Here is a 27,419-nt window from a genome sequence, read left to right on the forward strand (position 1 = left end):
CCAGAGACTTATTGGAAACAGCTCTGGGGGCTTTGCATTTTCCATCTGTAAAATGAGAGGATTTGGAGAAGATGATTTCCATTCCACCCACCAGGTTTAAATTCCTTTTTGGGCTCCAAATCCAGTGATTTCCATGACTCAAACCACTTGTCCCTGTCTGATATGGAATGGCACTGACAATTCATGTAATCAATCTTTTGTTTGAATAAAAGATTGTTTAAAATTTAGAGACATGTTACTTGAACATCCTACAAATGAGATCTCCTGTTTTCCCTGTCTCCCTTTCACTGGAAATGCATTGCCATCATGGAAGGGACTGGCGTCCTCTCTGGGCCATCCTGGTCTTCAGCTCTGATGCTACTCCCAGGAGAAAGGATGGGGTCTGGCTTTATGCTGATTGGGTTCGGGTGGTGATTGATTAAGTGAAAGTGGGACAACGTAGCCATGCAAAAGGCTCAGTACTGAGCCATAAGCTTAAACACGAAAGGAGCTTTTACCAGTGAGCTCACCACTATTAGATGTTTTTATATTAACAACATTTCTCCCATCCAGGTTTGTGCATTTTATCTTTATTCTTTCAAATCCTGAAATTGCTTGGATAAGAGAGAGGGTTTATATATTATACACACACAGAGAGACACACACACACACATTTCTAAGAGCAGCCTGAACTTTTAGGGGAAATTGAAGAGGCTTTGTGTCAAGTACAGCTAAATCCAGCCTTTCCATATCAAACCTCTGCTAGAAAATTACTGTGCAGATGATAAGGCAGAAAGATAGAATAAAAAGTGACTCTACTCAATTTACACTGCAATATTGGTATGACTGAATATTTTTCATTCAGGTGCCTGATAAAATCACTAAACTGTATTGCAGATAAATAAAGGCGGCTTCTGTCAAGAATAAACACCATTAATCATGAAGTCTTCTCCTCTCAGAGCCTGTGCTGTGCATCTGCACAAACACACCAGCACAGCCGGCACGCAGCACGCACTTCTCTCCTTTACACTGTGCCAGGCCGAAGATGTCCTCGTTTTTCATTTCATAGGATTTAGGCAGAATAGCAGTTTCAAAAACATTCTCTTTTCATTTTAACTTTGCAGTCGTGTAACTAAGTCCATTATTGTAACATTTAAGAAAATGCAGCTGTGCTCTTGGGGGGAAAAACTTGGTAATGAATCAAGTTTTTCACTGTACACACACACACACACACACACCACATGACCTATACTGTATTTTATCAGCTCTGAGATGACACTGATCTAAAGATGCAACATTATTTTAAGCACTGCTAAGACAGGCAGGATTTCTTTATCTTTGTTTACTAAAGTGTTCTTTTGGATTTACTCAGATAATTTTTTTAAAGATGCATTTATGAAAGGCAGAGGTACAGAGAAGCAAAGGCAGAGAGAGAGAGGTCTTCCATCCACTGGTTCACTCCCCAGATGGCTGCAATGGCTGGAGCTGTGCCGAGGCCAGGAGGCAGGAGCTCAAAGACAGATTCTGCAACTCCTAAATCACCCCAGTACATGCACAGAAAGGGAAATATAAATAAAATTACTTAAGAGATACCTGAAACTTCCTCATGATTGCCACTTTACCAATCAGCAACTGTCAAACACTACAGATGGAAGATATATTCCAATTTCAGAGATGTTATGAAGGTGAGAAACAGGATGTACAAGTTAGAATAGAAGATGTAAATAGAGTAATAGATAAGTATTAGGTAATTCTGCCATTTGTCAAATACCCATGCTGCGATCGACACTGTGTTAAGTGCTACATATGTGCTTCTTCATTGCCTCTTTGATACAATATAGGATTGAATGCGGAAACTGGGCTTGGACTGACAGTAAACACCTGAGCTGTATTTCAACCCAGCCTATGCTTCAAAGTCTATGTTTTTAAACCCAAAGGAAAACCACACTAAGCCAATTTATGTATGTGTGTATATGTTTAAATATACATGTTTTAACACTACTGAAGCTTTCAATAGAGTAGAATCATGTGGTTTCCTAGTTATAGTTTTACTCCAAAGGAAACCCACTTGAATCTACACTGAGATGGCACAAGGAGTCTGATGGTGGCTCTCTGGGCTGGGGGCTGAGGGGTACATAGGTGTCACTTGGAGGGTACAAGGAAGAAAGAGGGTAGCAGGACCAGCATTTGGACAAGACTCTCAGCAGACCTTCACGTAAGGAAAGAGGGGCAGCAAACCTCAGGGTTTGGGGGGGAAACGGCACGTGAGCAGGCATGTGTTAGGGCCTCAGGTTTTCAGAAAATCCTCGCTCAGTTTCCACGACGAAAAAATATGAATTTCCCTATAAGTGTGGGAAGAATTAAAAAGGATCTTAAAGATCACTTAATCCAGTTACTTAATTTCACACGTGACAACAAGGTCCACAAAACTCAGGTAGGATCCATTTAACCTGGATCAGAGCAGAAAAGGGAACATGACTGAGGTCCCCATTTGCCATGAATACAGCTGGTAAATCGAGTTTAAGAAGAAGATCATCAGAGGCCAATTGCCAACTGAAACCCAAGAAAACAGTGGGAGCATGGACTTCTGTAACCAACATTATACTGGGTGGGGGTGGGGTGCTCGAAATTTTCATTCAGTGAAGCTGTAATCTAGTCCCACTCATGAGGGATGATGAATTGAATTACACAGGAAGTATTAGGGCAGCTGTGTTTCCCCACACTAGGGGATCCGTTTTCAGAGCCCACTCTAAACAGGAAGTGCCTCTTCTAGCCAAGAAGCTTAACTCCCGCCTTCCTGTCAAATCTTCCCTCCGTGAAGAAGAACCCTGTTCCCATGCGGTGAATGTGTTTATTTGCCAGAAGGAACACTGGCGGAGAGACTTTCCAAAAAGACTGTGCCCAGCCAGTTTGGGGATTCAGAAAAATCAGAGCCCAGTTCAAACCAGGTCTAACAACAACAACAACAACAACAACAAAACCATGCCCTGGAGCACTGCTTGGGACTTTCCTGGGTCTTCGAGGTAATGCTCTTTGTATAAATGCATACTTACACCGCATGATTTCCATCACAGGTCATGTCTTCATTCCTAACAATCTCCTTGGTCCTCTTTTTTGGAAGTCTTGCATTAAAAACTACTTCCAGGTACACTATCAGTAAGTATGCCCTCTCCCCCCTCCCCCCGATGAGGCACAATGCATCTCACCTACCTGTTAGAGTTCAGATTCTCATGCATAAAAAAACAAATTAAAAAAAAAAAAACAGTTGCCCAGACTCTTTAGAGAACTTTGCTGTTAGAACAGCTGAATTCTATCAACTTGTATCACCATGTTTTATCAATGCCTGTAATAAGTTTATTATGCATTAAAGAATCAAATACTTGCACTTTGTTAATAGGGGTTAAAAAACATAATACCTAGGTTTGTTCATTGTTCATCTCTGTCCAGGCCATAAACCACAATTCAGCAAGTAACATATAGGCAAAAGAAGATGTGGTTTAGATATCTAAATAGTTTTCAACTTTGTTATTTATTATTTCTATACAGATGGTGATGCATTTTGTGCAAACTGATTATGAAATTTTTTACAGATGTAAATTGAATGTAAACAGAGCCGATGGGCTCCCTTCCACCCTATCCAGGGTAATCTACATTACTAAATTGGGCATGAGTATAATAACCTGGACCACTGCAAGGGAACCAAACAACTTAGCAGCCTCGTTTGCCGATTTTAGAGCTAGGAATGACTGAAGGGTAGCTCCGTTATTAAACTGGAATGAAGCACTACTCTCTTCACTAATGAGGTTAAAAAATGTCTTTAAGTCTCCACGTTAGGGGCACTTAGCAAGCACTCTGCTTGGCAGAGACCCACGGCAGATCGAAGCCATGGACTAATCACACAGGCTGGAATCAAATGGACTGGAAGAATTCGGAGACTTGTGGCTCCGAGGAATGTAATTCATGCAGAAAAGCGTTGTCAGAGCAAGGCCAGGGAACCTCGTGGGAAGAAAGCAAAATAAACAGTTCAACAAAGAAAACAAAGAAGGGCCAATCGCCTTTTCTAAAGCTTGAGTACACTGAGACTTCAGTGGGTGCCTGGGACAAAGACCTCATCAAAGAACACCCTTGCAAAGCAAACAGACCAAGGAAGGATGTTTCCCTCCAATACACTTGGGGGAAGGGGGTGGACTCTACTTTTCATTCCTTCCAATTCATTTTCCACTACTAACAACTCCCTTCTCCCAACAAACATGGGGACAATCAGCAACAAAAAATGTAAATAACGAACAAGTCCTGTGTTTGCTGACTTAAAAGATGGGAGAAGGTGAGGAGGTTAACACAAGTTACACAGAGTGCAATGCACATTTTGACATCTTCCGATGGCTCCTGAAGGGCCTGAGCCATCTAAGTCACAGCCTTACAACCTGTTCCCCACAGTTCAGAGGGAAGAGAAGCAAAATGCTCAGGGACTTACAGTTCAGGGAACTCTCACAAACAGTCTATGATAGCCACTACAATTCAACTGCAGAGGTTCCCTCCTTGGGCCTCAGTGCAACCTTTCACAAGTTGTATCTCTGCTTTTAGCCCCAGTACCACAACTGCACTATTTGTAGCTGAATCTTGATTTGGACTCTTCTTTCCTCAATCCTAATACTACAATTATTGCTGAAGTCCTGAAATCCAGTCTGGGGTGACGAGGTTTTGATCATTAAAATAAGATTCAAATCTTTTAGGAAGACCATTCTTGCCCTCTAAACAGTTTCCATTACAATGCAAGACCATGGGGCTGGCTTTCGGTGCAGCACGTAAAGCTGCCGCCTGTGATGCTGGCATCTCATGTGGACATCGGTTCAAGTCCTGGCTGCTGTACTTTTGATCCAGCTCCCTGGTAATGGCCTGGGAAAGCAGCAGAAGATGGCCCAAGTCCTTGGGCCCCCAGCCACATAGGAGACACGGAAGAAGCTCCTTGCTCTGGCTTCAGTCCATTTGGGGAGTGAACCAGTGGATAGAAGATCTCTCTCTCTCTGAAACTGTGCCCTTCAAATTAAAAAAAAAAAAAAAAAAAAAATGCAACCCAAGGCAGTCTTCCATTGACTGATCCCAGGACAGGAGATTAGTGCAGGGAAAAGGGTCTACAGCAGACACTGTGTGTGGACATAAGGAAGACATGAAACTACATACTTTAAATAAATAAATCATACAGGTCATACAAATGTTAATGTACTCCAATGTAACTCTGATATTAATTTGTTATATCCTTGGTAAATAAGAAAAATCAGATTCTCCTTATCGGTCTGTTTGTCTTTGATACTGATTTGCAATTTTTTGACAGGCAGAGTTAGACAGTTAGTTCACTCCCCAAATGGCCACCGCGGCCGGCACTGGCAGATCCGAAGCCAGGAGCCAGGTGCCTCCTCCTGGTCTCTATGCGGGTGCAGGGCCCAAGCACTTGGGCCATCTTCCACTGCCTTCCGGGCCACAGCAGAGAGCTGGAGTGGAAGAGGAGCAACCGGAACAGAATCTGGCGCCCCAACCGGGATTAGAACCAGGGGTGCTGGCGCTGCAGGTGGAGGATTAGCCTAGTGAGCTGCGGCGCCGGCTTGCAATTTTTAATATGTTGCTAAAAGCGTTCACTGGTGTGCGTAATACAAGTGTTGAAAACAATGTGGGCTAGGAACATGGGGATTTTGTCCAAAAGCCAGAGGTTGGGGAGGGAGACAGAGGCAAGAAGCAGTTTAGTGAACTGGGAATGGTTTTTGTAGAGGCTGTCTTAAAATGTAAATCATATTCACAGGGCCGGTGCTGTGGCTCACTTGGTTAATCCTCCACCTGCGATGCCAGAATCCCATATGGGCGCCTGGTTCATGTCCAGGTTGCTCCTCTTCCAGTCCAGCTCTCTGCTGTGGCCCAGAAGGGCAGTGGAGGATGACCCAAATGCTTGGACCCTGCACCTGCATGAGAGACCCTGCACCTGGCTCCTGGCTTCGGATCGGCGCAATGCCGGCCGTGGCGGCCATTTGAGGAGTGAACCAATGGAAGGAAGGAAGACCTTTCTCTCTGTCTCTATCTCTCACTGTCTATAACTCTACCTGTCAAATAGAAAAAAATGTAAATCATATTCTAGCAACATGGTTTGGTGATTTGTTTTGCAAATGAGGCAAAATCACTCAAAACTACTACTGCCTCCATCTGCCCATATCTCCATACCACCCCCCACCACCACTCAACAGAGATGCTGCAAGATTTGGATTCCATCTGAATGTATTCAGAAGAGCATTAGTGGTTCCCCTCTAGTGTACAACTCATTCCCAGGTAGTGAGGGACCACATTAACCTTGTCAGGCCTGGAAGCAGCATTTAATGGGGAGTTAACCTAATTCCCTTAGGTGGGCACACTTGGCACATGAGCATTTGATTCAAGAATGAACATTATCAGGTCCTTAGGAACAGTTAATAGGGTCTTCCCAGCAGTGGGGGACTTTTCACATAAAAAGAGAATGACTTCAACTGCCACTGTACACATAGCTCATTTGATATGAGTTCTTATTTTTAGAAGGGGCTAATCGTCAATGGAGAATTTCCTTTTAACGACTCTGTAACTTCAGCTGTTGCATAGGAAAGTTTTAAATATCTGCCATTTATAAATATGTGACTTTTTGCATAACCCAGAACATTAGGTGATGGGATTTTAAGAAACTTACAGTATTAGGTTACAGACCCTCATTTATTTTCTTTACTAAAAAAAAATGCATTCTCATAGCCTAGGGCAGTTTTGACAGGCAGTCCTTTCTCCTCATTCTGTGTGTGTGTGTGTGTGTGTGTGAGTGTGAGAGAGAGAGAGAAAGAGAGAGAGAGAGAGAGAGAGAAAGAAACCATAGAACTTAGATCTAGCATTGCACTTCATGCTGTTCAATACCACAGTTATAAAACTTGATGCAATGGCACTAATTCAGTTAGGTCATCAGCCCAGGAGGTAAACGTGAGTCCAATAAGCCATTTAGCATACTTTTTAACCAAACTGCAGTATGATGTTACCCACTGCTATCCTAGTATGTATATACTTTTACAAAAATCTAAAACTAAAAATGGCCACACTATTTATTTTTCTTTCCGTTGAGTTACCAAATATTCTGCGAAGACATCCTACTATACATCAGCCCTAGGGGTGTGAGTTTAAGAACCAACCCCTCTCCTGCTGCTTCCTGCTAGTGTGCTCAGCTTCTTGGATCATCGAAGATGGAAAAAGCCAGCTAATTTGTTCCCTGGTATTCAGAAAGTTAGCAAGCAGGTTCCTGGAAACATATCTGCTAACATTTTACTTTTTGGTGGATGAATTTCCCTGGGGACAGTGTTGGGGAGGCAACAATAATAAGAATGAACGACAGGCAGCCCTGTGTCATTGGCCTTTGTTCCCCTGGGGAAAGGTCTGAAATGAACTCAGCTTGCCTTGTGCTATAGGAAATGGCATGTCTTTGTTTAGGTGAAGAAAGTGGGCTCGGTTCCTTAAGTGAAGGGGAGATGACCACATAGGCAGAGCTGCGAGCAGCTTCAGTTCAGGCAGCGTTCGTCCCAGAAAACAAAACCTCCTGGTATCTTCCCAGTGGGGACAAATTCTGTTAAAGTTCAATTTTCTCAAACATATTTTTGCAAAATAAATACAACGATGGAAGTAAATTTCTGTTTTCTTTGAAGCCAGGTTTCACATGAGTGGAAGCATTGTACTCAAAGAAAAAAAAAAGTCTGTTAGAGTCCAGTACCTCCCCGGCCCCCGCAACAGGTTTGACAGCAGCCTCTATAGAGTTGGCGGCTTCCGGTTCAATGAGCGTGAATGCCTCAGTCAATATCTGCTCCTGGACCGTGCTGCTGAGCGCAGCACAAAGAGCACAGGAATTCCATCCAAGAAACCAGTGCTCACACTCTGAATATGCACTATAATTAGGACCTGCTTTCTCTGCAACTGAGGACCGAATTCAATATTGCAGTCATTAGAAAATACTGAAAAAAGAGAAAGAAGCACTATGCCACTTGAGTACGATGCGCTTGTTTCGTGTTTGTTTCTAAATCCAATGCAAAGTGTGTACCGGTTGATCTGGATTCATGCCGCCAGCTCATCAAATTTTTAAAAGGTGAGGACTTGCGACTCTGCCTCGTTTTCACACTTACCAGAAAGGAACCATGTATGTAGGTAATCTAAGACAGTTCTTGAAAACCAGGCAGGCTTTAGTTGTTTTATGTTAATCATGAGAAGGATAGCCAAATGTAAAGACTTCTCTTTTGATTTTTTAATTTATTTGATGGGCAGTGAAAACTGTTGGAAATACTAGTAAAAAAAAAAATATGATGAAGGGCATTGCTTATAAAAAAAGAAGAAAGATAAAGCAAAGAATTAGGCCAAAGAGGGCTGTTGTTTAGGATCAAAAGTTGCCAAGTTTTATCTTTTTTGGCTTTTCAGGTCTTAAGTTCTCTGCCAGTTGCTCAGCTTTGCCCTTACTTCATTAAAGCTGCTCCAGACAACAGTAAACAACAGATGTCATTGTGTTCCGATAAAACTTTATTGACAAACATAGGCCTTGGGCCCAATTTCACCCATAGGCCATAGTTTACCAATCCCTGTGGTTGTTCAAGTGAGGGAGCAGCCATGGGTATCCAGAGAAAGAATGTTCCAGGCAGATACACTTAGGATTTAATCCAACTTGTTTCCACTATTGGGTATATCACTGTAATCACTAATCGTTATTTACCTATGTTTTAATCTTGCCTTCTCAAATGTGATTGCTACGTGTTGCTCAACACTTCACAGAGTTGATGAACCATAATTCCATAATTTACCGAACCACTCCTGTGGTTGAAACCTAGTTGTTCAGTTGTTTAGTGCCACAAATACAATAGCAACAAGCACTGGTATGTGGCTTTTTTGTTTGTTTTTGCCACAACCTTATTAGGAGAAAAGCTCTGACTATGTCTCTAGGGCTGTTCTCCACACTGCCATATTTCTAGTCTAGGAATCTGCAGCAGATAATGACAGCCAGTGTCACTGAAAATCGCCGATCATGTGTTGTCTGAATCAGCTGTGCTCATCCAGTAAGTTAAAACCAGAGCAGTAAAGTCTGTAGTGTTCATTTTGCCTAGAAGAACAAGGGGTGCAGAGTATGATACCTGTGTTAAAACAATGGTACTACCTACCCCCATGATGTATGATTTCTTTATGCCAAGGTTTTCATACCTTTAAAATGAGACTAGTAATACTAACTCTATCATAGGGTTATTATAAGTCTTATAATAGATAATTATGTAATGTCTTTAAAGCTGTGCTTACCCTAGAGTAAGTACTTAAAAATGCTAGCTATAGGGGCCAGCACTGTTGTGCAGTAGGCTAAGCCTCTGCCCGTGGTGCCAGCATCCCATATGGGCACCATTTTGTGTCCCAGCTGCTCCTCTTCTGATCCAGCTCTCTGCTATGGCCTGGGAAAGCAGTAGAAGATGGCCCAAGTGCTTGGGCCCATGCAATCATATGAGAAGAAGTTCCTGGCTTTGGATTGGCCCAGCTCTAGTTGTTACAGCCATTTGAGGCTGTGGATGGAAGACCTCTCTCTCTCTGTCTCTCCCTCTCTATATCTGTAACTGTACCTCTTAAATAAATAAATCTTTAAAAAATTTAAAAATTAAAATGTTATAGTCATTATAAGATACATTTAATGTGAATTGTCTATTCATCACTGGTTTTTATTTTCTTAAATTGACCATTTAAAATATTTATTTATGTATTTTATTTGAAAGGGAGAGATAGAGATGAGATAGATAGATAGATGGATAGATAGATAATCTTTTCCTGTCTACTAGTTTATCTCCCAAGTACCACAACAAGCAGGGTTGGGCCAGGCTGGTCTCAGTCTAGATCTTCCACATGCATGGCAGGGACCTAACTATCTGAGCCACCACCTGATGTCTCCCAGGTTGTGCATTAGCAGGAAGTTGGAATGGAGAGCTAGAGAGCAGAGCCTGGATTCAAATCTAGACATTTTAGTGTGTCAAATGGGTGTCAGAATTGTAGCTTAACCTCTATGCCAAATTCCCACCCCCATTTAAGATGTTAATTTCCTTAATTTTTGCTTTTGAGAAGCAGCAGTAGATATACATTAAGTGGCATACAGTCACGTGAGATGGCTAAGGATCTCTACACTAGCTCATTTAATATCAGAGCCTCAGTTTGGCATTGGGACAGCATCTCACATTGCAACAAGCACTTTTAATTAATTGACCTTTCTCTTTTGAGTCAGAAGTATGCTAGCATTGTTGGCATCAGCTGATGTACTCTAAGAAAAGTAAACAATGGCCCGTTATCATTAAAAATAATATTTATTTAGGAGCTACTTTACATAAGCAAAGACTCAGCCCAGCAAATACAAAGAAATATACAGTGTTGGTCCAGGGAGAGGTAATTACAACCTGGTTCATCTTTTTTGTGTTTGTTTTGTTTTTGGACTATGTGTAAGGAGCAGTGTTAGCCTTGGCAACAGCATTTGACATGATCTATGATGTCATTATACTTTACCTGTCTCAATAATGTTTATAGAAGGGCACAAATACTTGGGGGAGGGGAGGACTTTCCTGTGTTAATTTTAAAATATACTCGGAAAATGTTCCAAACTAGTTATGCCCCCAAATACAATTACAAGCTTTTGCTAAATCTCCTCATTTCACTGAAAGCTTCTAGGAGAATGGAATCACTATTATGCATATGAGTTCACTCAAGAGTGTAAGTTACCTAAGTGGCTGGACTGAAGGTTGCTTTTGAAAACATTTCATCTGAGCTCTCAGCACAACACCAGCACAAGCAGCATGCTGAATTCAAGAAGGGAAGAGGGGAGGGGAAAAAGGAGGGAAATTCAGTAGTAGCTCTGGTCACCTACCTACTATTTCTTTCTGCAAGGTTTACTATAACGCTATGTCTTAGAGTATTCTCTCTCTGGGAAGAAATGTATTTATTCATATTCTAAAGTTGCTACTCATCTCGCTGCTATCATCCTAAACGGCAGTCATAATTAGAGGCAGAAGCCTCACTTAACTCCAGTGCACTCTGTTTTACAGCTAATACAACAATACATCAAAAATGTTGTGCAAAATGGATTAGAAGTTAATGTTATTTTGCTGCCAAAAACTTGAAATCCATGCATAGGAGGTATCTTCAAAAAATATCCATGAACATGCGTATTATGAAAAAATCATACATAGATTTCAAAAATTTGGGGTGCCAAAGTAAACTTATCTTGACTTTCAGTTTTTGACAAACTTTGTGAAGTGCCCTTGTATGAATGATCTACTGTCCAGAGTGCTTTCTCCAAGGCACGGGAAGGGGTACCACTTGCAGCAAGCAGACCTGCTCTTCTTGTTTGGGTGGAGTGATCCCTGTGAGCCAGGCAGCCTTGGAACAAGCCACACAGACTCGGTGGAGAGAAAAATGGCTGCTGGTAGAACAGACGGTGAGTGCTCATTTCCCCCAGGAAAGAAAGGAAGAAGCTGGCTTTCCAAAAGGAATTAGTGCAGTGGGTGGTGAAACAGCCTCTGTATGGGCTGCTTAGGGCGCAGGACTGTTCAGAGCCGGGCAGCTCTCAGCTCAAGTGGCGAGAAGATCTGTGGGGCGTGAATGATTGCAATGGATTAGTAACCAGGGCCCCTGCTTCGGAAAATGAATGGCAGATCTCAGTATTAAGAAAAAGGACAGTTCAAAATTCAATTCATCTTGGTGCAAACATGAGAAAACTTTGGCTCAGAAAATGTGTATGTAAAGGACAGTCTTTCCCCTCCAAGTGAAAATCCAGAATGAATGAAATCAAATTAGAATATAAAGTGACTTTATAATTTGGCTTTCTAGAAATACATTTGATTGCTTTTTAAAAAATGAAGTATGTTTAATGAGCTCTTAACACTAAAAAAAAAAAAAAAAAAAAAAAAGGGCATACAAGCAAAATGCAAGAGAAAAAGTATTTTCTTCATTACTGTGGAAAGTAGTCACTTGAAGATACTTCTGACCCTGGGGTAAGACGAGCAATGTTCCAATCGTCTAAATGTGCAAGCGGAATTGTAAAACTAACAGTAATTTTCAGCCCACAGGGCATCATTCAAGCTAGGATACGGCCCTGATGTAAACAATGCAAGGCAGGAAATACAGAGGAGACCCAGTGAAAATAAACACTTACATGGCTGCCTCAACTCTGTGTAAACTATTTCAGGTTTTGTCCTTAATGTTCCAAACAATCTCAGTAATATTATAAATTAGACCCACTCTGGTATTTTTTTTTCCTAAAGCACTGTATTTTTTGCATAAATGTGAACAAATATAATCCATGGCCATAGCAAATTATTTGAGACAGAGAGAAGAGAGTCCTCATGTCTATCAGGCATAAGTCCTGAGAAATTCTATAGCGAATGACATTCCTAAGAAAAAGGAAGATTCCTCACATGCAGAGTTTCTTAATTTTCAAACTACTGTAATTACAAAAACGCAAAGTGGGAACCACACATCTTATAAACTTCCATGCGACAACTCAGGGAAAGATGATAACTGCATTTCATGTCTTACTTAGAAGTTATGAATCTAAATTCATGATTTTGAATTCAAGGAAATACTAAGAAATTTTAACACTATTTCCAATACTGTATTTGACCAACTTAAGTTTCTAAGCTCTATCTACTCTGCCCATCCATGGATTGTGGATAATGCTGTAAGCATCTGTATGGAAAGCTAACGGCATTTCATTGAACAAACTGGGTGCTTTAACACAAACTGATGTATTTCCACACATATTTATAAGGCTCAGTGCTGATTATTAGGCTGTAATTGCAGTTGTTCTAACACCTAATAAGCCATGGTAGGAAAAACAAAGGCAGGTTAATTTGTGATTTCCTCTACTCATTCAGAGGCAAATTAAGTGTCAAACAGCTAATACAGAACATATTTCATTTTATGAGATTTTAATTTAATTCTGCACCATATCATTGATGCCTTAATATACAGTGGTTTATCTAAAAAGAGGAGCAATTTATAAACCTCTTTCAATAGAATCTTTAATGATAGGATATGATAACAAAATTATCACAGTGCCTGCCATCTCACTCAACAGATCTGTCTGCGTTTCCATCAACACAAATCCTTGTTTTTGAGAGATTTATAATTTAATTTCGAAAGTTGGCAGCAGCAGAACAACTGCATATACAAAATAATGAGAATACCCTCAAATTTTGTCTTCTTACAATTAAAAATATGTATTCTAACAACCTGGAAACTTCACTTGATCTTATTTTCTAGCAGACAATAATTTGGCAAGCATTTTAGAATTCCGGTTCTAGATGAAATCGTTCACTACTGCTTTATACCTCAGCAAAGACAGGCTTTGAAGATTTCAGTAAACAGAGCTGAAGTCACCAAGGTTACCCTCCACTTCCAAGACAACGGCAGGCACGAATTCACCACACCTCACAGGGTGGCAGGGGATCCCAAGGACTCCACATTGAACCAGGCCAGAAAAGAAACTCCTGGTGATTTGCATGCCTGCAGTTGCATCAAATGCTAACACTCACAGCATCTGTGTAGCGCTGTGCTTTTTAGAGCGCTTCCATGAACAATATTTCCTTGACCTCTTCCTGCCTTGAGAAGAACTAAATGAGGCAGAGAGCTTCATTTCTGTGTAATGTAACCAGAGTTTACAGCAAACATGAGTGGCAGTGCAAGAAAGGCAATTCAAGTTCAAAGGGCTCATCCACTGTGTCCTAGACTGGACCAATATGAGTGTCCACCGAGCACCTTTTACAAAGTGTCTGTCCAAGTGATGGGTGCTAACAGAGCACAGCAACTAAGCAAAATGAAAAGCACTACAATAAAGGTGTGTGCAAGGCACCATAAGATGAGCAACTGGGACAGCTAAGCAGGTTCCATTTAGGCCTTGAGGATGAATAGAAGGAGGAGTTGGCCTGCAGAGAGGAAGGCCACTGAGGGCAACGCCAAGGGAAAGGAATGTTATAAAAGCACAGAGGAGTGACTTGCCCAGCTTCTAAGAGCCAATTTCCTATGTGCAGTGTCGACATAGGGGCCAGCTAGGATGCGTCAAAGTTGAGCAGTCCCCGGAGGCCATGACTACCAACTCACTATACTCTGTGCCTACAGCAGTGAGACTTCCTCTCAGAAACTTCCAGGGCTTCTCCTTGGTGGCTCAGCATTATCTACCAACCTTGTATCATATACCTTTGACAACCATAATACAGACTGCCACTGACTCACGATGGTTCAACTAATGATTCTTTGGCTTCACCTTCAAAGTGTATCCAGTACGACCATGCTGCTTTTCACTTCAGTGTTGTATTCAATAAATTACATGAGAAATTCAGCACTTTAGGATAAAATAGGCTTTGTGTTAAGATGATTCTGCCCAACCACAGGCTAACTAATGTAAGTGTTGCAAGCACGTCTAAGGTAGGCTAGGAGGCTCAGCTGTGATGTTTCCGGGATCAAGTGCAATCAAAGCATTTTTGACTTACTAGTATTTTCAAATTCTGAGAGGTTCACTGGGACATAACCCCATTGCACCTTAAGAAGCAACCAGACATTTAGGCTGCTAGAGTACAATTTAGTCAATTACTACTAAAGCATCCTAAAGTTTGGTTAAAAAACCAGATGTACTAAAATCCACAGAATCCCAGATCCACAGTCACACTCAAAATATAACCTCCTCCCGTCCCCAGGATTTTCCAGCGCTGACCTTCCTTGTCTTGTGGTGGTATCACAATCCCGGCATGTACAGCAAAACGGGCCTAGGCACATAGTAGGGGCCCTGTGCAAGTTCCCTGCGGTTATATTCTGCCAAAGACTTGAGATTTTTAGTGATAAATGCATAACTGGATTTAATTACAAGGCAAACTATAATGAATCCAAAGGAAACAGTTCAGTCCATCATACAAAGTCATTTATAAAACTGTCTCGAGAATGTGATTTTTGAAACAGTAAAGAAGTCCAAAATTCCATAGAAAATCTGACTTAAATTACAACATCACAGACATGCAAGTCTGGGAGGTATTAGCCATCCACGACTCCAAGGCCTATCCAGCCCTCACATGCTCTGTACCACCGGGCAGATCCGCATCTGAGATCTGTGTGGTCCCATCTGTACCATAAAACCTCTGTATAATGGGGTGAAATTGCATGTCATGTTCCAGACTGAATTTGGAATTTCCTTCACTTTGTAAAGGGGGTTTTCAACTGGCCTCTTCATTTTATCTGAGTTTATTTTTAGCAGGCTTCAAAATCCTGTAAATACTTACTTGTGTTCCAGTGAAAAGTCAAGAATCAGTCACAAGTTTCTGCATTCTCTCTATAAATACCCACTTCTCCTTTAATGCTTACAGAAGTCTGCAACACAGATTTATTACTTACCTCCAGGCAAATCTGCTCTGAAATTACTATTCAGTAATGGGAGATGGATCCAAAAAACTGTTGGTAAAATATTATATGTGTACTTGGGCATGTAGTTAGGATTGTTAATATCAATTAATTCTGTTCACAGAGGAGGACTTGTTTTAAAACAACTTCATTTTTCTTTGGCATAATATGTAATTACACAGCCATAACTAATAGCCAGGGAGATGCAATCTACCATCTAAATAACCAGCATTATTCTTCAAAGTACTATTTGTGCTTTTCTAACTTTACTGTCTCGGAATGAAGGGTGATTATTACATATGACTAAATGTATACATCAAGGCTGTTAGAAAGGGACAGCCCCTCCTACAGAGTGGCTCCACATATTATAGTCGATGGCAGTTTTCTGAACTGCACTACAAAAGAATACGGACTGTTTTAGTTTGCAAGACCACTAGTCTTTGTTTCCCCAAACCAAGAAAGATGATATTTATTTCCATGAGATTTTCTTTTTCCCTTTTCTAATGCATGTTATCACCACCATTCTTTCCTTTTATCTTTGTGTAAACCATGTGCTCCATCACATTTGCCATTTTGTTAGGGTGACATTCCCATCAATCAAGTGACTGTTGGTGTACGTACCACGGGGACTATGAAAATATACCATAAAAATTTCATTACAATTCACTGTGATCCCCAGGACAGAACTTTCATGTAACAGAAATTTTAGCAAGAAAACTTCAGACCTAATCTCAACCAAATACATATTATGAGCAGTAACCTTCCATTAGGCTTTTACTTTTTAATTTTGTATTTATAGCCCACAGAACACACGTCAGCAAAATATATCGGAAATATCTGCCAGCTCCCTAGTGTGACAGGCGTTCCTCAGGAGGTAGCAGGGATTTGCTCCGGTGAGTCCAGGAACAGATAGGCTCGCTGTATTTCAAAAGGCAATCTTACACTTCTATCACATCCTCAAAGCCCAGCCGACGTGCCATTAACAAAAAGTCCTGAGACAGTAAGAGCCAGCATCTTGTTCCATTAATAGGCAAAGTTTTAATACTTACACGTGCAATGGAGGAATAGGAGACGGATCGTAATGGTAACGGCCCTCATGATGTCTTGCATCGATTGGAACAGGAGGATGGAAGGCAGGAAAAAGATGAGGAGGATCTGCAAAAGAATGAAGTCCCAATCCATGTGAAACGCGCACTTGGATGCAGCCTTCCCTTTCCTATCGTCACTGACTCTAGAGGGTAGTTTACATGGAAAGTTAGCAAGGAGCCTACGTGAGGCAGCGCAGAAGCATGAATGCGTAAATAACACCCACCTGCACCTGAGGAAGCAGCGCCCACGAGGGCAGCAACATCCCAGACAGGAAAGCGACAGAGAGGGACCGGCACAGGCTGGAAGGAAGGCAGCCACAAAACCAAGAGGGACAGATGACAACGCGCTTACTTAGAAAGACAGTTACACTGGCAAGTAAGTTTTAGGCAAAGACATGGCAATAAAATATTAGCTTCACCTTTCCCATGGCAATAAAATATTAGTTTCACTTTTCCCATCCCATGATGCCTTTAAGGATATCCTTTCCAAAGTACCTGCTTGAATTCAAGGCTAATACACACACACACGCACACACACACAGACTCTTCAGAAAGTATCAAAAACAACATATGTCATGAAAAATTGATGCATGGGTTGGGTTTCAAAATTTTTCTCAAAATAAGTAGTTTTTTTCAAAAAAAGTTTAATTAAATATTTTTTTAAGTTTAAAAATAAACTTTTAAATATTTAATTTTTTCACAAATGTTTTGAAGTACCCTTATATATGTATGTATGGAGGCACATAAATATACACATTTTAATTTTTTAAATTATTATTTATTTGGTAGGCAGAGAGACAGAGAGAGAGAGAGAAAGTGACAGAGACAAAGTTTCCATTCCTTGGTTCACTCCCCAAATGCCTGCAACAGTCAGAGCTGGATGGCAACCAGAGCCAGGAACCAGAATGCAATCCAGGTCAGTTATTCGAGTCATCTCTGCTGCTTCCCGGGGTCTGCATTACTGGGAAACAGAGCCAGGAGCCAGAGCAAGAAATCGAAACTACGCACTCCAACGTGAGATTCTGGTGTCTTAACCACTAGGCTAATTTCTTGCTCCTTTTTGAAAATTTACAGGTATGTTCCCTTCATTCTCAGCCCGGGTTACACAACACTAGGGCAGTAAATCTCTATACTGAGCAGAGAAAGAATGCACTTCTGGCTGGAAGAGATGAGTTGACCCCTCAACTTCACAGTGAGAGATGTGGAGCCAAACTCCCTGGATTCCTGCTGGTACAACCCTCACATTCACCTTGGACCCACACCACTTCTCTTGCACCTACCCCGGCATATTACTCAGTGGTTCCTGTGCCTGTGTGAACTTCCTTAACCAAACTCCTCTAGCTCCATTTACTCCTAGTAACTTACACTTGCTACCTGAAAATAAGCTTTTAATTTGGCTAGTGCTTCACCATAAAAAGTAAAGTGAATGTTAATATATTTCCTGATTAGAGGTATGATTGATAGTCTGTGGCTATACTCAAGTTTTTCCAAATTTCACAAAGTAAACCAAAGGATTCCAAAGCCTGGAGGTTTGACTCCATGGTTGTGAGACTGAAATGAGAGCAAATAAGCCAGAACTCATTCTTCAGGTACACACATCCACAGAGGTCACCATGTGAGCCTGCCTGGAAACAAACACCCAACATACCCCAGGAATGCTTCGAGGGACTTCTGAAAGTCTGCAGGTTCTGTCCTCCCCCTAGGGGTGCTCTGAGGCACCCCTAGAAGGTGGCCACATGGGTGTGGAAGGCTGTGCCAGACACACAGACACTAGCATGTGAACTGCACTCTCCCATGTAGCAACAAGGTGCCTGCACAGTGAACGTCCTCTGGTGGAAGAGAATGACTGGCAGGTGTTGTGCATGCTGGATTCGAGTGGCTGGCTCTGTCCTATACATTTTCCTATTTTCCAAACTTTCTGCAACATGCAGCCTTTAGAATGTAAGTAGAAAAAATATTTTTTAAAAGTCAGAATACAGGATTTCCCTTGTTTTGAGCTTTGTTCACACTGCTGTTCTTTCAGAATCCAAGACCATGGTGGTGGAGGAAAAATTAAAGAAAGAGTGAAAAGCTATTAGAATGGCTTTGATAGAAGCTGCCTCAATACCAGGGAGGAACCCAAAGCTGCAACCCTACCTCTTTACCACAAGATCTAGAATTCCAAAAGGATGATTGTGCTGAAAAATGTCCATTACTCACTGCATTTTGTGCCTGATTTAAGATTCAGTAGGGAGGGATCGAGTGGGAAAGAAAGCAGGAGGGAATGCTTCTATCTGTACTATCATTGTCTCTGTGATATCACCAGATACAGCAGTGCTGGAAATTCAACAGGTGAGCAACATACTAACCACCTAAGCATTTCTCACACTTGATACATTTTATAACATCCATATGAAAATAAAGCGACCATATAGACTTGGTACTTGTGACTTAATCTTAAAGGCTGTGAGAACTGTTCTTTCATAATGCAAAATATTGATAGCTGATTTGTTGAGTTTGAAAGTTTAAGCTGAAAGGTTTTCCAGCAAGGTTGGCCAGTTCATTGCTGCACATAACTAGGAACAAAGTATTCTATTTTATTTAACCATTGTGGATGAAAATTTTCCTTTCTTAGAACAAAAAATTGAGGGCAGTCATCTTTGTCAATAGTTCGAAAGTCAGACACATATTCTGTGAAGGCTTCCTGATTTCAATTTTTTTAAAATATTTTATTTATTTGAGAGGTAGAGTTACAGACAGTGAGAGGAACAGACAGAGAGAAAGGTCTTCCTTCTGTTGGTTCACTCCCCAAATGTGTGCAATGGCCAGAGCTGCGCCGATCCTAAGCCAGGAGCCAGGAGCTTCTTCCTGGTCTCCCCCGCCGGTGCAGGGGCCCAAGGACTTGGGCCATCTTCTACTGCTTTCCCAGGCCACAGCAGAGAGCTGGATTGGAAGAGGAACAGCCGGGACAAGAACTGGTTGCCTATATGGGATGCTGGTGCCTCAAGCAGAGGATTAATCTACAGAGCTGTGACACCAGCCCCTAAAATTTTGAAACCAACACAAATCAATGAGATTCAAATTCTGAGTAAGGTGGTGGCTACTAGCTATGGGATGGGGGCGCTCATCTTTCTCCTTTTCTCCTTTGAGTTACAGCTGCTAATGCAAACATATCTGCCTCCTGTGGTCTTCTCACTTAACACACGTCATTCACTCTTGGAAATCAGAGACATAAACTTACTAGAACTGTGTGTAAATTAGCCATTCATAATGTCTGACCTACTTCCCGAGGCCTCTCACACACACCATTTTATATGGCTGTTTCGAGGGACACTGTGACAACTATGGCAGAGTCAGAAGCTACACAGATTTACTTCTTTACTTTTTGGCTCTTGGCTATGTTCTGTGTGATTAAATTCTCTCCAGCAGATAAGTGGGTGTTAACTGTGTCTGGTTTTCTCTATGTGGGTACAATGATGAATTGTGATGAAGTACAAACTCCCATTTTTCATACACACTAAGGGCTAAGATGTGTGAAGTTGTTCCACACATTCTACATTCCTTATACATCCAGGAGATAACAGCCATCATCTTTTATATGAGTATTGTTAACGAAGTTGCAGTGATTATGCGCACAGAAGGGAAAAGCGACCAGTTAATCCCATAAAATCACAAGAGTGTACCAAACATACAAAACCTTCCCCAAGGACGACACACAGTGCTGTCACTGATACTGAGAACACATCACCATCTTTTCACGATTCTTCCAGGATTTAAATTCACTCCGTCACTTTCTCCCTCTTTCCGTCGAAAATGAACAAGGAAGGAAAATATACAGAGTATTACTAAGTCATTTAGTGTTCCTTTCTCCACTGCTGAGTTCAGTCTGCTTGGTGAGTGTGAAAGTTAATTCTGACCAAAAGCATGTTATGCATTTTGTAACACTGCTTGCACAAAGTGTTTATTTATGTCCCAAGGAAATTTATGAATTCTGCATTCTGGAATTAGGTTTAAATAAAGAACAGAAAATTAATGGGTATGATCTGATCTGACCAAACACATCTGGTTTTAGTTTCAGCATTTCACCGTTTCTATGCTTCCCTCTTGATTAAATTTAAAATAACTTTTCCTGGATTGCTGAAGTCGATGCGAACACTGCACCTTGTGTTGGTTACTAGTGGAAATCACACCTCGTAAGCCACTTTCTGGGAAAGTGCAATGGAACTCCCCTCTTCCAATACGAGATGTGCTTGACCGTGGTTTAACGTGATAAACGAAGCATCCAAAGCAAGGCGAGAACGTCCTCGGACACACAGGGCATCACAGGACGTCGATCCTAACATTTCTGGAAAAATACTCCTGAATCCTCAACCGCCGGCTCTCGCCTCGCATCTCGTTTTGCCATTTCTACGGGGATCAGCAGCCTATTCCATCACGGGTCCAGAAAGCTGTCCAAGAAAACCCACATGACAAGAAGAGGCCCCTGTCGCCAGCAGCCACCGTAATTATCCACATCACGGTTTATTATTTACACATGAGCAGCGCAGCTGTGGCGCATCATAACTCAAGTGTATGTGTAATAAGTTACCGCGCCGCAGCCATCTCCTGCCCTGGCCCTTGACAAAACACCACATGATGACTTCTCCAAAGTCAGGCGAAAACTGCTGAAGCAGAAGGAAGTGCCACGAAACCTGGCTACCTCCTATTTATCATACAATTTCCTGACTGATGGTTCCACAAACCAGCTGCTAAGTGCTGTGTACTCTACTGTCAGCAAACTAACGGGCTAAATGGAAGACAGGGAGAATAATGTGTAGAACTGGTGGAATCAATTTTACTGAGGGAATTAAAATTCTACCAGGTTGGGGAGGTGGCTGGGTGGGGGGGAGGCTGCAGAGCAGTGGTAAGCAGTCAGCTGTACACGCTTATGGTTGCAAAGATGATTTATTGCAGACTTGCAAGAGATTTGACTATTGTACCAGAGTCCTCTCACGCTAAACAGAGCTTTGAAGAGTGTGTACTACCCGAAGCTTGAGTGGAATAGTCTTTAAACCCTATAAATATGTAATTGGCTTGACACATGTTTAAATTGAAATGCATAGTACAAATATTTGTGCCAGGTAGAGTTGTCAGTATTCAATTTCACACTGGCTGTCATCACGCTGAGCATTAAGGGGCTCATTAGGAATGAGAGGCATTGATTTTTAGGTCTCTTCACAACAGCCTGGGCTGATCATAAAACCTGTAGCCAGAGAATAACCGAGAAAGACACTGGGAGATTTATCTTCAGTTGCATCCTTCTCCCAAGAAATAGTTTTAATATCCTCAGGCTAGAAGATCTTTTGGATGCCATCCGGGGAAACTGACTTTTAAGGTTGGAAATTTACATACAAAAATTACAGATTGAAAAAGAGAGATCAAAGTGGGCTCAGGCAGTGCCCTGAAGGAGTAATTCACCAACTGTTACTTGAGTAGCCTGAAAGTGCCCAGCAAACAGCGCAAGAGGCATCCATGGGAATAAACTGCTGGGTACAGGAGTCCTCTTGGTTTAAAAATGCTGAAGTCTGCACAGTGGCCTGGGAAGTTTTCCCACCATTAGGGTCAGCCCGGCGTGTAGGAATGGCTAGTCCCCCAAGGCTCATTCAATCAGCTGCCATCAGTTAGAAGTATCATTGAAATCACCTGCGGGTTCCTGAGTGCCACAGTCACTATGCCAAAACCAGAATCGTCACCCAGCTTCTCTTACACAAGAGGCCTCAAGTGAAGACAGAGGACAGAGACACCCATTGCCAAGGAACCCACCCCAGGAGATAGATGGTCGATGGGCAACCCAGGCCTTGTCACCACCTCTTCTGACCTTGGAGCACCTCCAGTCATCACGCTGGTGCCTGCAGGACTGATTCTAAAGCCCAGTAGCCTGCAGAAGACATTGCCATTTGGACTGACTTCAAGGTCTCACTCAGACTCCCTTGCTATCCTGCCCTTAGTGACACTGCATCAGAAAGGAGTTGATGTCCCCTGCTGAGGACACACAAGGGACACCTGACCAGGAGGGCCTAGAGCAACAAGCCTTGAGCAAGGCCATCTGTGGCCTTCTGAGGTTGGCTAAGAGGGAGAGAAGCAGCCAACCTCATGCCGGGCATCCCTAATGCATCATCCCAAAGGGCACGACACAGAACATCAGGGCTCTTCCTCCTGGTCTTGCACGCATGTAGCATGAGGTGGAAACTTCGTAAGAGTCCCCCTGTCTATATGGCCTTCTCCACAATGTGATACAAATATTAGGAACTGGTGGTTCCAAAATACCCTCAAAGCCTCGTAGAAGTCCTGAATTGGCCGGCGCTGCGGCTCACTAGGCTAATCCTCCGCCTGCGGCGCCAGCACCCCGGGGTTCTAGTCCCGGTTGGGGCGCCGGTTCTGTCCTGGTTGCTCCTCTTCCAGTCCAGCTCTCTACTGTGGCCCAGGAGTGCAGTGGAGGATGGCCCAAGTGCTTGGGCCCTGCACCTCATGGGAGACCAGGAGGAAGCACCTGGCTCCTGGCTTCAGATCGGCACAGCGCTGGCTGTAGCAGCCATTTGAGGAGTGAACCAACAGAAGGAAGACCTTTCTCTCTGTCTCTCTCTCTCACTGTCTAACTCTGCCTGTCAAAAAAAAAAAAAAAAAAAGTCCTGAATTAAAAAACAAAACAAGACAAAATCTATGATCTATTGCTTTGTCACTTTATACCACTGCCAAAGTCTTAACTTGAAGAAGATGTGCCATAAGCGGGCTCTGCCAACTACTGTACACCAGCCAGTTTTTCTGGTTTTATTGGAATACTGCTACGCTCATTTGTTTACATATTGCCTATGGCTGCTTTCACACAACAGCGGCAGCGCTGACTCAAGACAGAGGACAATTGGCCTTCTCAGCCTAACATATCTACCATGTGGTCCCCTGCAAAAAAAAGTTGTGCCATAAAAGTAATTTCTTCAAATTTTTATATTTCAGAAAAATCTCAGACTAACTTTTCTTTGTGAATATGTCTGTTTTTCAAAATTAGTATCTATGTAAAATTTTGAAATATCAAATTTCCTTAAATGTCAATTTGTATGACTTAAAAAATCTTTTACTATAAAACATCCATATTAATAATCAGTAGAGACCTTTACATCTGATTTTAGCAAACCTATAAGTAGATAAATTCTAAAACAATACAAAGGATAAAATTATCATAAATGTAGCAAATAAGGGCAACAACCACTTGACAGTTGCACATTTAATTATTTTATAAGTGAAGCAATACACACAAATTAAATAATTTCACATCAAAAACTGTGCTATTTCTAAAACCTAAAAATTTTTGTTTCTGACAACTATTTTATAGCCTTGACTTCTCTGTATAAATTTCCCTAGACAGACATTCTCTGGTGCTCAAAGAGTGAACTGTCTTTCTTCTGTGCAATCATGTATTCAATTAATATTTCAGTACTAAATGCTACCCACTACTATGATCACATCACAATTCATTCTTTTTATAACTGTCAGATGCATATTATGCTCTCTCCTCTTTCTAGAAATTTCTAACTTCTTTCGGTAGCAAGTTTGCATATACCTCAGCTAAAGATCACTTTCTTTGAATGCCCAATTAGCAGAAACAGAATCACATCCACCTACTGGCTGACCAATCAAATACTTCCACTCATTGTCCCTGGAATGTTTCTTGCCTATGATCTCGTATATATGCACCCATGACATTTTTGCTGTTTCTAGCTTTCTTGCCAACATGAGTGAAAAATAACTGGTAAAGAAAAGCAGTGAAAAGAAATAGGGGAAAGTTTACAGTCACTGTATCTGAACTGCAGATCTCTCCAAGGTGGATCACATGAAAACACAGAAAGAACCACTATCCTGAAAAGTGACATATCATGCACTTTAAAATATGCTAACGGGGGCCCGCACTGTGGCACGGTGGGTTAATCCTCTGCCTGTGGCGGAGTTACACAGAGAGGAGAGGCAGAGCGAGAGAGAGAGGTCTTCCATCCGATGGTTCACTCCCCAACTAGCCGCAATGGCCAGAGCTGCGCTGATTTGAAGCCAGGAGCCTGGAGCTTCCTCCAGGGTACAGGGGCCCAAGGACTTGGGCCATCCTCCACTGCTATCCCAGGCCACAGCAGAGAGCCGGATCGGAAGTGGAGTAGCCAGTGCCCATATGGGATGCTGGTGCTTCAGGCCAGGGCACCAACCCACTGCGCTACAGCACCGACCCCAAACAATGTATTTTCAATAACAACAAATATGCTTGGAAATTAAAACATGGAAATGGTTACTAGTGACAAATTCTTTTATCAGTGACCACAGATTTTGTTCAGCATAATGCACACATTGAATTTTATAGTTCCAAAACTACTCATACTTAACAGTTATTAGATGAAAGCAGACAATGAAATATTTCCTTGAAAACTGTGTCTCAGATCTAGCCACAGAAGCCTTGGCACGGATGAACTCAGAAGTTGCCTGGTTTAGTGAGCAAACAACCAGAAAAGGTGAGGTCTGAAAGCTGTACTCTATCAGAAATAAATCAACTCAAAAAGGGCCTTTGAAATGTTTTTTTCAGTGTTGCAAAATGAGGAGAACCAGGTAGTAAAATATGAAGGCAGAGTAATACAGTAGTTTATATTTTCTAAGACTTATGTTCTATTTTCTCATGGAATCCACTTGGCAACCATACAATCAGCATTTTCAAAGCTTTATTATTATTATTCCTCTAAGTCTTATTTCTCTTTATTTCCTTTTACCAAGAAAATCATTAGAACTCAGAAGGGGGAAATTCCATTATCTGATCAACAAGTTAAATGATTACTCAAAGTCACATCAACGATTCCAACCTGGAAATGGCACTGCACACAGGGTCTCTGTTAAAGGGGGCAGAACGCAGGCCCCACTGTGGAGACCCAGCTCCATTCTCAATTCTGTTGCTGACATTGGAGCACTGAGGAAGGAGCTCTCAGGCGGGCAACACAAGCCAGGCCTCCTGGCCACGCACAGGAGACTCGGCGCACAGGGGAATCACCTGTGTGCTCACACTCGCACAGACAAGCGTACCACCACCAGAGCCAGCCATGCATCACTACCACTTCCAGAAATACTGACAAGCTATGGAGTCCTCGCAGTGCCTTCACAGAGTGCTGGCTGGCAACTCACTAGCAAATAAAGGGTCCACACACTCCTTCAGCTCCAAAGCCAGACAGGAAGTTTTTAAAGAGTGGATCACTGACTTTCTCTCTTTCTCTCTCCCTATAATCTCCACCATCACCTGGTCTGCAGTTCCTGTGCAGCAACAATCACAGGCCTTCAAAGGGTTGCCCCTGTAATAGTAACTTACAAGCACATCGAGAAACAATCATGAGTGTGAGCACGATTTGCTGGGAACCTTAATATGCGACACGCACGCAGCCTCCTGGATTCATTACCTTGTTTGAGTTCTCTATGGCCTGACCCCAGAAGCAGTACCACGAGGCTGCCCTTTCTTATGGATGAAGAACCCAGTTAAGGACCTGGTCTAGCATCACGTGGGCAGAGACTGGCAGAAGCCAGTGCGCTCAGACTCTCATCTTGCTCAGGCTTTCCCTCACCCCGTATGACAACTACACTGCACAGACTTATCCCTAGTGCACACATGGGACCATGTGGCTCCCTTCTCCCCAGACCTGCTGTGCAGTCCCAATTCTGTACAATGACATTCTGGCCCCCAACAACCCAGCACCATCTGGGACACTCCTGCCCAAGCTTCACATTCCTCCGGCAGCCTCCAAGTTCAGGACTAAAGCTGTCCCCTCAGTGGAGAACAACCTGCCTCGCGTCCAAGGTTTACTTTCTCTTCAAGACTCAGGTTGAGCTATCTGCATCCTATAACAGAGTACTTGGGTTGGAATCCCAGCTCCAGCTCCTGTCTCCAGCTTCTTGACCATGCAGACCCCAGGAGTCCCTGGCTTGAACCCAACCCAGTGTCAGTCACTGTGAGCCTCTGGGGAGTGAACCAGTGGATGGGAGCTCTAGCACTGTCTCAGTCTCTTTCAAGCACATTTTTAATAAAGGTTTGATGCGAATGGGAGCTCCTCAGGAGAGCTTCCCAGAGCTACTATTTCCACTGCACCTGCTTATACCCTTAACACACAGACCTGTCCCGCCCAGAGCAGCTTCCAGTCTAGCACCAACTCTGCAGCATGACATTCCCAGAGGTCCCGTAAGAGGCTGCATGCTCCTTCCTTCCTTCTCCATCATTCAGGTTGGCCAGGACCACATGGACCCTAGGCCCCCTGAGGGCCCTGTGTTTATTCTGTTTATTGAGGGCGTCCTGCAATGATGCTCCAGTGTCCTCCCAGGGGCCCTGTCTCTATGCGGGAGCACTCTTCCAGAAGCCTTTGGAGTATTCCCCCAAGGGCCCTTATGCTGGGAAGTTCATCCGCACACAAACACTTGCTTGCTGAACACTGAGCTGTAAGTTCAGCCATGGGGCTGAGCACACCACACGACGGTCGCTGAATCCTACTATCTTGCAGCCATGTGGTGACAGGTCTCGCCCTGGCACACTCACGGTCAGACCAGAGCTGTCGAGCTTCCCTCCCAGGCAGTCTGGCAAGTGGGTCACAAGAGGTTCCCTTACTCTTGTCTATCCAGGAGGTGCTCAGGAAGTGCTTCCTGTAGGAAAGGTGCAGGAGGGGAGGCACAACAAAGCAAGGAAGCTGAGGCCACACAGCCTTCCCTCCTGGGAACTGCAGGGTGTTGCATCCAGCCCAGGGACCTCCAGCAACAGGGGAAGGAGGGAGCCCACAAGAAAGGCCCACCTTTCTATTTGGGATCCATGAGGGGCTCCGGGCCCTCCTTTAGGGCTCATGCCCAGCAATACCTGCCCATCCTGAGCTGAAAGCAAGGACTCTGAAGTCCACCTGCTGGACTTGCTGG

The 27,419-nt window shown here is 42.8% G+C and overlaps 1 protein-coding gene across 3 annotated transcripts in view; it reads right to left on the reverse strand.

Annotated features, from left to right (window-relative positions):
* Window positions 1-27,419, reverse strand: part of GLI3 (GLI family zinc finger 3) — a 279,339-nt gene that overhangs the window by 103,918 nt on the left and 148,002 nt on the right. For all 3 annotated transcript variants that reach the window (XM_062179474.1, XM_062179472.1, XM_062179473.1), the window contains one exon: window positions 16,458-16,563. In XM_062179474.1, the coding sequence (XP_062035458.1) occupies window positions 16,458-16,563 (106 nt within the window). The remainder of the gene's footprint in view (window positions 1-16,457; window positions 16,564-27,419) is intronic.

This window comes from Lepus europaeus, chromosome 20, assembly GCF_033115175.1.
Source record: "Lepus europaeus isolate LE1 chromosome 20, mLepTim1.pri, whole genome shotgun sequence".
In the NCBI taxonomy this organism is placed as follows: domain Eukaryota; kingdom Metazoa; phylum Chordata; class Mammalia; order Lagomorpha; family Leporidae; genus Lepus; species Lepus europaeus.